Source organism: Lactuca sativa, chromosome 1 (assembly GCF_002870075.4).
Source record: "Lactuca sativa cultivar Salinas chromosome 1, Lsat_Salinas_v11, whole genome shotgun sequence".
NCBI lineage: Eukaryota > Viridiplantae > Streptophyta > Magnoliopsida > Asterales > Asteraceae > Lactuca > Lactuca sativa.
In genome coordinates, this window is record NC_056623.2 from 95307586 (window position 1) to 95320446 (window position 12861).

The 12861-nt window shown below is 35.8% G+C and overlaps 1 protein-coding gene across 1 annotated transcript; it reads left to right on the forward strand.

The window, feature by feature from the left end:
• The first annotated feature begins 3991 nt into the window (after window positions 1-3991).
• Window positions 3992-5504, forward strand: LOC111885927 (uncharacterized). The gene is made up of 2 exons (XM_023882162.2): window positions 3992-4745; window positions 5161-5504. The coding sequence occupies exons 1-2, from the start codon at window positions 4522-4524 to the stop codon at window positions 5216-5218; spliced, it is 282 nt and encodes a 93-aa protein (XP_023737930.1). The 5' UTR covers window positions 3992-4521; the 3' UTR covers window positions 5219-5504.
• Window positions 5505-12861: the final 7357 nt, after the last annotated feature.

Sequence of the window (12861 nt, forward strand, 5' to 3'; positions counted from 1 at the left end):
AACTGTCTAAACCTGTTAAAATATAACTTTAAAAATAAATCAAAATTAGTCGACGGAGTTTCAAAGAAAGTTGTAGATCCCGTCGATACCTACGCATGGATATAAAAAACGTAAAAAACGGAGCTCGTATGCGAAACTTTCGGATTTTAGAAGATAATTAGTTTTTGGAGTAACAATCGAGTGACACATGGCGTGATCTGAGCCATTGCTTCTTCCCCACGCCTTGCCACCGGATGGTGACACCTGGCATAGTACGCCCAACGTACCCATTCAGTACGCCCAGCGTACGACCTTCAAACAGACTATAAATAGAGGCGCAAATCACTTCATTTCTTCACACATTCTCATCCATTTCTCTCCCAAACACCCCAAAGCCTCTATTTCTTTCCATGACACCTCCTACGTGTTAGAAGCGAGTCCCGAAGCGCTGGAAAGCCCCGAGAAGAAGAGATTTCGACTCAGAATTTCTGCCCGCGCAGAGACCTGTTCTTCACTAAACTCCTTTGTAAGTGAGTTATGCTTACTATACTTTAAGTATAACTTATGTTTAAGTTCATTGTTGTTATTATGAACCTATAAACGAGATTTATGTTGATGAGATTTATGTATAATGATATATTTTGTATGACTTCATTTTTAATTTCAATGTTTAATATTTGAAACTTCATATACGAAACCTTGGATGTTTTGGTGTAATATAAATATTATAATACAAAGTTTATTAGTTCAATATTGTTTATTAATAGCTCATTAAAAATAACTTATTTCTTATTTTATCCAAAAAAATTATCGGACATAAGAAAAGTTGATTTTATTATTACTATACAAAAACTTATAATATATATTGGATACCATAAAAGTAACAATAAAGTTTATAATGTATGAACTGTATTAGATAGTATCAAAATATAAGTTGATGAATTTTTATGTTATTTGATAATTCGGTTAATGCCCAAAATATGACTAAAAACTTAAATTTCAACATATTTATATTTTTTCCCATAATTATTTTAACCACTTAAATGCATTCTTGCGTAACGCGCATGGTTACACCTAGTATGTGTGTGTATGTGTGTGTGTATATATATATATATATATATATATATATATATATATATATATATATTAAGGTTGCAGAAATCGCTTGACGGTAGCTCGGCGGTGGACTGAGGTCAAGAGATTAATCGGTTAGGCGGGGATTAATCGGGGGATTAATCGGCTGCTTCAGATGGATGAAAACTATCCTAGAACACATACTGAGACACGATGGAACATGTCCCGATCGATTTAGGTTTACATAAGAACACCGTCATCTCTACTCTTCCTGTTCCACCACACCCTCTCGACGCATCCACAAAGCCTAAAATTTCAAGAAATATCACTTAATAATTGGTATATAACACAACAGAGATTAGAGTTGGAAACTTGAACTAGAAACAGATTCGGTTCAAAAAATGCTTAAACAAATTCTAGAAATTGGTTAAACTCGTTTTCCTCCCCAAATAATTTCTAGAAATTGCAATTCGAATAGAAAATAGAAGAATGAAAAGTGGAGACTGGAAACTAACTTGAAGGAGAAGTCGGAGGATGAATAGAAGATGACAGAGGAGGAACAAAAGGCGCCAGAGCCTTACACAGAAGCTTCAGCAGAAGACGACGAACTTCAAACGTTATCGATGTGCTTCAGACGAACTTCAAATGAGGAAGATGGCAGTGTGGTGGACGGAGAAGAAGATGACGACATCGTGAATAGAGAAGACCATGGCGGCGTTCGTTCTTTCTTTCCTTGAGTCCGACAGAGAGAGTTTCAAAACGAAAAAAAACGAATGTGATGGAATGGGGTAATCGAAAGGAACCCTACCATCAATTTTTACATTATTACAATTTAGCCCCTGAAAATTTTAAAGTTTCGTTGACCAGTGTTGACCGATTAGAGCGCCTAGACCCACCTAGCTCTGATAATCTCCGGCTTTGACCGATTTTGACCACGTCCGGATAGAGAGGCCGATTAGCTATAATCATCATCAGTCGAGGACCGCCAATAACTAATTTACTTCGTATAAGAATAATTTATATACTAAAAAAAGAATTAAATAATCTTTTTAAAAAAATACTAATGATAAAATAGCCCATTGAAGTCACTTAGGACTAGGACTGTTTACTATTTGGATAAAACCGAATTGTCCAATTGACAATTTCGATTTGACTATTTGGTTCAGATATTCGGATTTTTGGATTGATTTTTAGCAAAACCGTATTATTATTATGGATTTCGGATTGGTTTTGGTTTATAAAATAAGAACCGAATAGTCCAAAAAAACCGAATAATAATAATTTATTTATTTATATTATGTCCTTAATATTTTATAAATTTACTAAATTATATTGTTAATAGATCATGCAATATAATACCTTAATATGTATTTCTTATCAAAATGTTTTTTTCCCTGTGAAATACTAAACTACAATATATTTTTCTTAGTAGTTTTTTTATAAATTTTAATTTACGACTAAACTTTTTTTACTTTATTTTATAGAGTTGACTAATATTCAAGTTATATAATATTTAAAATGTTTTTGCCTCTTAAAAACCGAATTGTAAAAACCGATCTAACTGAATTGTAATTTGGTTGGATCATATCGAATTTGAATTTAGTTTGGATTATTTGGATCCATGTTTTGAAAACCGAAATCAATTTGGATTCAGTTGATTGGATCAGATCTAACCGATCCATTCAAACGAACACCCCTACTTTGGACCAAAATCAAAACAACAAAAAGATACATAGATGGTCTAGGTAAAAAAATAGAAACCAAATACATAGATTAGCACAAACCACACGAATCATTCATGTAATTTACTATAAATTTTATTTTGTATGAGATAACCATTAAAGATTCCTTAAGTTTCTTTCAAATTATGTATTTAATTTATCAAATTGCATCTTATAGACAACTTGTATACATACATAGATTTAAGCCCCCCGAATTTACACATAAATATCATATTCATCATAATACATATAATAAAATGTAGGACACATAACATAAATGTAACCAGGTAACAAACACATAAAAATTAATAGTCCAAAAGCAACCAGGTTCTAAAATGGAAGTTACATTCATGTCAAAAGCGCTTTTCCAAGAATTATTCCACTTGTTTTCATATTGACCTTATGGCTTTATAAATAAAATATTATTATTATTATTATTTAATTCTGAAAAGAAGTATTTGTATTTTTTGCCAATTAATGTGCGTGGAACTCACAAAGTTTAAATCTTAATATATCCAAAATATTATTAATGTTCTATGATTTATCCAAACATGGATTATCAACATATTTTATATTTAAATCTTAATATATCTAAAATATTATTAATGTTTTAGGATTTATCTATATATAATCATCAACATGCTCTATGATTTATCCATATGATCGTTTTTATTAAGGTGAGTTGTTCAAATTGTACAATTTAATATTTTCTTTATATATATATATATATATATATATATATATATATATATATATATATATATATATATATATATATATATATATATATATATATATATATATATATATATAGTTTTTTATTTGGCTTCTCTAATCTCGGTTTCTATCATTATAACCAAACAAATATAAATCATAATTTTAACTTGTGTAACATGTCGATTCATTTGGATTATGGTGCTATCGAATAATCAAACACAAAAACTTGTTTCAACTTGAACAAATCCTAATCCAAGTCTTTTAATATGTTTTAATCATGAACTAATTTGGCAATTAAGCTAGAAAACAAAAGACCCCACGACACCAACCAAACCAACTCATAGCAGGACATGCGTTGATAACGAGATTAACGACCTGAAACTTTCCCATTTTCAGTAAATCAAATCTCAACCGTTGATTACTGATCATCTTTACCCCCTTCTATATTTCCCTTTTGTTTTCAGCAATTATTTTATTTTATAATAAAAAATCATTATTGCCTTTTTAATGGAGATCAAAGTAAACGTACAGCTCCATAGCCCATACACTCTCTCCCCCAAATCCTTCATGCTTTCTGATCTCTAGGGTTTCTGCATAAATTCTCTCAAACTCTCTTTTACAACTCCCCCATTCTTGATTTTAACTTCTTCTTCTTTTTTCCTTATTTGTGTATCAACCCTAGATTCTTTTCGTCTTTCATACTTTATACTTTCTGGGTTTGATTGAAAGAGTCAAACTTTCATGTTTTGTTGAAATCTATTAGACTTCTTGATAGTGCCGTTTTGGGTGCAATTTGATTGGAGTAATTGTGGGTTTCTTCAATGCTCTCTTCCTCGATAAATTGACGTTGACCTTTTGAGCAATCAAGCCCGATTCGTATTTCATCGTTACAAAACTTGCAACTTACTCAAGTTTCAAGCTGAAATCGGGAGTCTTTTGATTTCAGCAACTGGATTCAGATTTGCGATGTTTTTGGAGTTGAATTGAACTTTTGTTAGTTTGCGATTCGGCAGACATTGTTTATATGTAAATGGATAAATCCGGAGTTGAATCGAAGCTTATGGAAAACGGAAATCAAGAACGAGATGGAATGAATGGAGAAAAAGCAGAAGAAGATGAAGAAGATGAATCGAAGAAACTTTTATTGCCTAAAAAAGGGGGATTATCCAAAAAATCAGTGAAGAAACACAGAAAAGTGCAGTGGAATGATAGGAATGGACATGATCTTACAGAAGTTTTGGAATATCAACCAAGGTAAATGCAACTTCTCCCTAAATCGCTTCATCAAATTCTTTACAATTTTATCAATGAATTTATAATTTGTGGAATATAAGAACAAATCGAGATTTGTATGATATATATATAAAGTGCTCTTGTTGGATTTGGTTAAGTTTCATAGTTAGATCTTATTAAGCCAATATTGTTCTTGATCATGTGTTTTAGTTCTTGAGTTGCTACGTTTTTTTTTGCACACCCAATATTTTTTTTGGCTATGTTATTGATTAGATCGGTGTTACGTTTTTTATCTTAATGAAATTATTCTTCGGATGTGCATAATGTAATTAGTTTCTTGTGGGGTGCAAATGATTTTAGCCATTTGATTTAGAGATTTTTATTAGACTTCCACTTGAAATTAATCTTGTATTCTTTTATTCTTTTGTGTTTGCAGTGAGGTTAGTGATTCTGAAGATGATGAGTCGGATTCTTGCATATGTAACATAATGTAGACTTTTTCATGCAGCCAACAATCATGGCTAGATATACCATTCGACTAATCTTGGAGGGATTTTGTCGAATTAAAGAGTTGTTGATTGAATTATGATATTATATTGATAATGTATTTGATATGGAGCCAAATTATTGTCTCCTTTATTTGGAATTTAGATATGGCATCAAACTTACTTGTATACAGTAATTTTTAAGTCGTGAAAGTTCTAACAGTGTAAACAATAATTTCAGTTTTATTCGCCCATTGTAACATTCTATAATATGTTAAAGTGGTTTTGTTGCGTATGTGGTTGCATCTACTTTGAAAATTTTGTGTAGCACTATGTCCATGTGGCGTGTAGTGTGATTAAAATTTGCCAACGTGGAAGCCATGTAGGAATCAAAATATGAGTTTTGAAATATAATCGTTTAAAGTATAAACTCAAATGTCATCAAGATCTTTTAATATGATTTTTAAAATATAATCGATCAAAGTTTAAAGTCTTGAATTTTAATTTTGTCATCAATATCAAATTCAAAGTGATATGTATTTTAAAGAAAAAAAAATTGTTTTATTTGCAAGTGAAAAGGTATTTAGGTTGCGTTTTGCTATCTAGTTATCACATTTTTAACATGTGAAACTACATTCAAATATTATATGTTCATCTTCAATAGTTGGTTTTGTTATAATTAATTGTTTTATTTTAATTAATTAGTATTACTTATTATTTTTAAAGGACACATAAAGCGCCTCCTTATTTATGGAATGACTTCCTTATTTATGTATTACTTATTTTTCAAGGTGTTGCTTTGTTGTTTGTTTGGGTCTATAGTATCAACTTAATCGTTGTTCAAAGGCAGGTTCTTGAAGCAGTTTTTTAGGGCTATTTGGCATCTTTGGACTTTTTGGAATAAGGTTATTTTCGCTAAGGAGAAACCCAAAAAGAATGAGAATTTTTAAGACATTGTTCGTTTTTTTCTTTGGATTTGTAATAGGCATAAAAAATGTAAAATGTTATGGGATTTATCGTTATCAAATTCCAACTTAGTTGTTGCTTCTTTGTAATTCGCTAGCTACTTGTTAGTTGTTTTTAATAATATTGTCCGTTCAAAAAAAGATATGCTAATAGATTATGAATATGAAGAAAATATCTATTTATGTCTATGTTGTCCTTGTCCTCATTCAAGAAACCCTATTAGTAATATGTGTTAGTATTTGTTTTGAGTATTAAGTGTGAAATCTATATTAAATTATTAATAGAAGTAGGTTTAAGGTATTTAATTCTACAACCGAGTGTTAGAAAGATGGAATTACGGTATTAAGTTAGTGAGTATGAATCAATTCTCACTACTTTTTTTTATCACATCATTTGTCATATCATTCTTAACACCACTCTCTTTTAACTAGGAAATTGTCAATACACACCACACCATTTTAATTTTTATGTCATTTTTTTCGTATTTTAATAAATAAACAAAATAATTTTATAAAAAGCAATATTTATACAAAAACATTATATTTTCATTGGAAATAAAGATATTACAAGATACTAACAAAAGTTACTATAATTAAATAAAAAACATACTAGCGATAACTAATTTGAAATTTGCCCATAATCTTTTTTCTCGAATCTTTGACTTCATTGATAGCAAAAGTTTAGGATCTTCGACATTAAACCTTCGGTGCTCGTTCTTAGAATTGTCAAGTCATTGAGGAGTTTTTGTTGGTGTTGGAGTGATTCTTCTCTCTCCCGTCGTTCTGATCAACCCCTTCTAGTTGTCGAAGAATTTCTAAGTGCTTACGTCTCAATACTTCTTTCTCTTGCTGCAATACTATGTGCTCCTTGAATTTTTCTTATATTTCCGTCATGTGCTTCAATTTCCTTTCACTATCCTCCATTTGTTTATCTGATCGCTTCACATTGTCCCTACCTATAGGTCACCGATGAGGGAAAACCTCTACAGTGTCATCCAAAATTTCATCTGTCTCGACGTTAAGGTCGATGTGACTTCATGCATCAGAAACATCGATCAAACTCGTATTTCGCGACCTCTTTGATCGTGTTTCCGACGACATTGCACAGTAAGTCCATTTTGGATATTTTCTCATAATCTCCCATAGTTTCTCAAAATTGAAAACATGGCTCGTCTCCAATTTATATTGCGCCTATATGGGTTTAAAAAATCAAAGTTTGTGCTATTGTTTTCTTTTTCTGAATAAAGCTTATTGTATATCGTGTTGAATTTGGTACACCACCTGTTTATTTCTTGCCATTTACCACTTAAGGCATTAGTGTTGTAGTACGAACTTTTCTTCAGCTTAGCATGAAACTTTTGGAGCTCCCCTTTCAAAAAACATTTTTCTTCATATCATTCCTTTCAACGTTTTTTTTATGTCACACACCACGATTCCGCTAACACAAATTTCCTCCTCTACCATCCAATATGGACTACTCTGCGTGTCTTTGGTTTTCCCTTTGCATTTTCTGTAACATTCCGTTTGAAATTAAATAAATAAAATTTATTAAAATAAGTAAATAAATAATAAACCCTAAAACCCCGAGATGTGAATTATATTTCTATATTGTTTTATTGTAGCCCTAAATCCATAATAATTTATCAGTGTTAGCCATGGGAGTTAAATGTTTAATTTCGGGAATTTGGAGTCTTAATTGTATCAATGGGACTTGTATTGGATAGATTCTAGGAAGCAGAGGCTAAATAGAAAAATATGGATTGAGATTGTCATGAGTAGAGAAGGAGGGGCCGAATGTGTCAATATAATGAAGTTTTAATTGGAGGCAGGGTTTAAGACCGCCACTTTCCTTCCCCCCGTCACATAGATCGAAACCCAAACCCTAAACCATTTCCAGTCGCCACCTTACCATCCTTGTCTCTCCAGCCGCCGTCTCCTCCATAGCTGCCACAGTGAACCACTGCATTTTCCTCGGCCGACGTAGTGAATATCGAGCTGAGGTCGCGTCTGTTAGGGAGGTCAGAAGACGACGACCAGAGTTGCTGCCACCGCTGCACCATTACCGTTGATGACGAAGCCATCGTCGAACGTCGCAACTCTCATGGTTGTTGTTTTGGTTCTCTTCTTCTTCTCCACTTTTTCGTTCATTGTTTTGTCGTTGGTGCCGCTCTGGCGACTGTTCCTTGGTCGCTATCTTGTTGTCCGCCATACGTCACCGCGAGGGTGGCTAAGATTGGTTCGGGAATCTGTCAGCCAACAGTTAGAGTTTTATCCGCGAGACTTCAGCAGTGCGATGTGAGTTTCCTTACCGAGTTTAGTGGGTCGAATGCACCAATGTCGACCCATGTTTATGTTACACTGTTAGTATGCTAGCTGTCTTTGTGACTCTTGCATATGCTTGTGTTTATGTGTTTTCCGGGCTAAGGCCTAATGCCGGGCGGGGCCCGATGAATACTTGTATGCTATGTGTCTATGTGACTATTGCATGTGTATGTGTTTATTTGATATAAGTTATTGTATGTTGGGCGGGGCCCATTTTACCGAGCTCAAATCGATGTCGGGCGGGGCCCGATGCCAGATGGGGTCTCATGCCGGGCGGGGCCTACTATATGTTTACTATATGTTTATTGTATGTATGGTATGTGGTATATTGGGGAACTCATTAAGCTTTGTGTTTACAATTTTCCGTATATGTTTCAGGTACTTTAGTTTTCAAAAGGAAGAGCTTGGGTTGAATGCATGACACGCACACTTATTGTTCCGTATTTGACTTGTTTTAGGATTTATAATCTGATTATAATGTACTTGTTTTATTTAAAAAATTCATTGATGATCCTTAATTTATAAATCAAGTGAAATTTTATGTCAATATTTTGGGGGTGTTTCAAGTTGGTATCAGAGCCTTGGTTTGAGGGATTCGAGCACACTCCCGGTGTGTCTGAACTCAAACTGAGGATTTGGTAAAGTTTTTCACAAAATAAATATATCTACTTAAGGAAAGAGTTTTCTAAAATAAGAAAAGGGTGTGGTGCATGTAATCAGCCAAGCTCAAGTAAGTTTTCCCAAAATACCCATACATGTTATTTGTTATGCTTTGATATATGAATATGTGGAATCGCATGCTAGTTAGGGCTAAGGATCTACTCAGTCTTTGCATGTTAGAATGCTAGGAGATATGCCTTTGTATGCCTATTGTATGAGCTTTTAGACTTGCATGCTAGTTCTGTTTAGCTAGTGATAGGTTGGCCTGATACGTGATGCCTGGTAGTTTAGGAAGCAGGGGATGCTGGATTGAGTTTGACTTGGAGGTGTAAGGCAATCAATAGAGGGAGTGGGAGCTCCTAGTATGTGATGTATTAGGTTGGATTGGAGTGATACTACTCGAATGTTGCTTGCTTTGTGCTTTATGGAACTCCTAGGTGATGGAAGTCATTTACTAAGTGAATATGTCAATTCACATGTGACAAAGGTTGGATAATCTCAGAATGACAGATTTGACTCTATTGTGCAACTCTTTTCTTAGTCCAACCATTGTAGGGATGAATCTATTACTCGAAGGATTTTCTAAGCTTTGTTGCATGTGGTTGTATTCATGAGGTTGGGTGACTGCCATTATGGGGAGTTCTTCAGTAGCTGATGGTAGGGTGAGGTCGGGAACCTGAGAAAGCCAAGGGATTTCTTCAGTGGATTATGTTGTGCTGGTTGGCAAGTGTTGGTGTATGGATTTGATAAGGTGACTTAGAGGATTTGGGAGGATTCTTGAGGAAAGTATGGATAAGTATAGAAGGTAGTATTGGGCCCGTCTACTGAAAGCACATGATCCATACTCGAATTAGGGAGAGTCTTGGAGAACCTAATAAGCCTTTGGCATGAGGATTATGGGGTTTATTCGGGTCTTTTGCATGTTGTTTTAGTGTGGTGCTGAGCACTCAGGAATGTGGTTCAGATTTTGGTTCCGACTCAGTAGCTGGTACTAAGCTGATCAATGCAGGGTCGTGGGAGTTCATCTCATCAGATATTACTCGTGGTGTTTCGGATTGGACCTTGGTGGTCTTGGGTTTAAGCCAAGAGAGAGATTTTGGAGTCCTTCGATGGTCATCTCGACGCCTTTCGGGCCAGGATTGTGGTAGGGCAGTTGGGGGCTCATCGGGAGCCCAAGGCTTGGAGGGTCTTATGGTTAGCTCTTGTCATTTGGGATCGGAGGAGAATTCCATACATGTACTTAGGAGGATCAGGGTAACTCCGGTAGAGGAAGTCAGGATTTCTTCATATGCTTATACATACATTTCATCTCCTGTCTTCTCCAGGGTTGATACCGAAATTGGTATTAGGTTGGAATTCTGATTGGGTTACGTAAGCTATATCTCAGGTCGATTATATGCTATTGTCTAGATTACATTATCAAGGATTAGATATTCCCTCCTGTATGTCGGGAGTCTTTAATGAATCTTCAGAGGGTCGTATCTTGTTGAGTGGGTTCAGTGTATCTCGTTGTTGTTTAGGTTCTTTATCGGAACCAAATCAGGGTATTGCTTGGAGGACCTTTAGTCAGGGTTAGCGGGTTAGTTCCCTAATGAAGACAGGGTTCAGTGGTTCTATCATATGTTCGGGTATGATTAGCGGTTGCCCATGGAAGAACTTATGAGTTCCTGCACCACTATGGCTCGGAGAGGAGAGGTAGCAGGAAGATAGTGGTGTCAGTTGCATAATTTGTTTGTTCACTGGATGTGGCATGGAAATTTTATATCTATATGGGTTATAGTCGGTTAGAGTTCGGTAATTCCTTGAAAATGGAAATTAGAGTAGAGGTTCGTCGGTGCATGGAAAAGGTTATTGTTCTTAGTCACAGGCATAAGAACTCAAGGAAGTGGCATGGTATCATGGGAGGTGAGTTGGATCATCAAACTGGTTAAGGTCTCAAGAGTATTTTTCCGGATTTCGGGAGTTGGGTAATCGTTGAGATTGGTTAGCAATGGAATGTTAGTGTTGGTAAGCACATGTCATAGGCAGTTCATGTTATATGTGGTTTGATGGGTTGGGAATCCATCATACTCATGGGATGAAAAAGCTTCGTAGAATCCAAGTGGAGGAGAATCGATTAGAAATTCCAGGAGTTAGGTCAGGTGTGGAACTAGGGAAAGTTTTGCATCCTAGTCAGGAATGGAGACGACCCAAAAAGCCTTCTGGATTGAAGCTGTATAAGTTGGAAGACCAGGAAAACTTCTAACAGCTAGTCGACACTTTCTTTGTTATGCATAGCAGGCTTGTGGATGGATCCAGAACGAGGGTCGTGTTAGGGCCTCGCTGCCAGTTCTTGTATGATGAGGGTTTCAGAATTTGAGGTATAACCTGAGCACCTGATTGGATGTGGGTTTCGACTCAGGTGTGTGGGGTTGTAATGGTTAAGGTGTGGTAAGGTCATGGGTAGTAACCATGGTCGATTGACCAGGCTAAAGTAGACGAACATTGGTGATGGTCATAAAGGTAAAGGGGAAATAGGTTGTGCCTTTGGCACGCCGAGCAGGTCTGCCGAGGAGTATTCCTTGTTTTGGATCGAGGACCGTTGGGGTCCGAGGTGGAGCTGGGCCTGTGCAGTCCTAGTTTGGATGGGACCCATGGGCGAGGCCCGTGTGATTTTGGGTAATACAGGTGGGACCTGGTTGAGACCGTTGGGTCAAGGATTTGGATCTCAAATCGCAGAATCTAGTGGGTGGTCAATGTTTGACGCAGGGAGGTTTATAGGTTAGGTAGCCTTGTTATTTGGACTATTAGGAACCTGGTGGTTGGACCAGGTGCGAGACTGGTAGCCTCAGTGTTGGTTTGGGAACCATTATATCTCAGTTTAGTGAAGGGTTTTCGTGAATCAGAGAGTGTTGGGTGAAATGCAAGTATTGATCTGTGGATCTCGGTTTATAAGTTGAGTATTAGGTTGGTTTATGGGTAAGATCTCGAGTCGGGTATCGTGAGTGTTGTGTGTAGAATTTTCGTTTCCGTGGGTTGAGGATTGGGGTATCTATACGTCGAGGGCATCAATCGAAGGGTTCAAGGGTAATGAATGAACTTAGTTTTGATGATAGTTCAGCTCCTGTGGTTGTGTTTTGGATCGGTTCTATTTGTGAAGGTCATCAAGATAATTCAAGGCGATAATATTGATTTGGAACTCAAGTGTGAAGTGGCTTGTTATTTTGAGGAGGTTTTAGGTCACTTATAGATGAGTTTGGATAATCTCAGAGTAAATGACTCGATCCTGCTACGCAGCTCTCGTCTGAGTCTAACCGTTGTAGGGATGAGTCTCCTACTCGAAGGATTATTTGAGCTTTCTGTCAAGTATATGTGTTATGTAGGGATATTTGGTCTGTGATTCTAATTCCCAATGGGAACCTCAAGTTATTAGAAGTGGAGTAGTTAGCTGGGAGATAAGTGGACATTATTCAACAATAATAATTCAGTATGGACGGTTTGTTAGGGAATCAGAGAGACTTCAAAATCCAGATTGAGTAAATATGATTATGTTGCAAGGAATTTACTCATCTTCGGGTAGTAGAGCCCTACGAGGTTTGGTTTCGGTTGCCTTGGGAAGGCTGGGATATACTCGTGGTTGTGGCCATGTTGCTCAAGTTGTTTGGTGTGTCGGGAATGGTAAGGAATGATTTCAAGAACAAAATCCGATTTACATGGGGGAGAGTT

Bases quoted from the DNA above. Each gene is read 5' to 3' on its own strand.
- LOC111885927 (XM_023882162.2), top strand. From the start codon at position 4,522: ATGGATAAATCCGGAGTTGAATCGAAGCTTATGGAAAACGGAAATCAA. The intron at 4,746-5,160 runs GTAAATGCAACT...TTGTGTTTGCAG, and splicing joins GTTTTGGAATATCAACCAAG to TGAGGTTAGTGATTCTGAAG.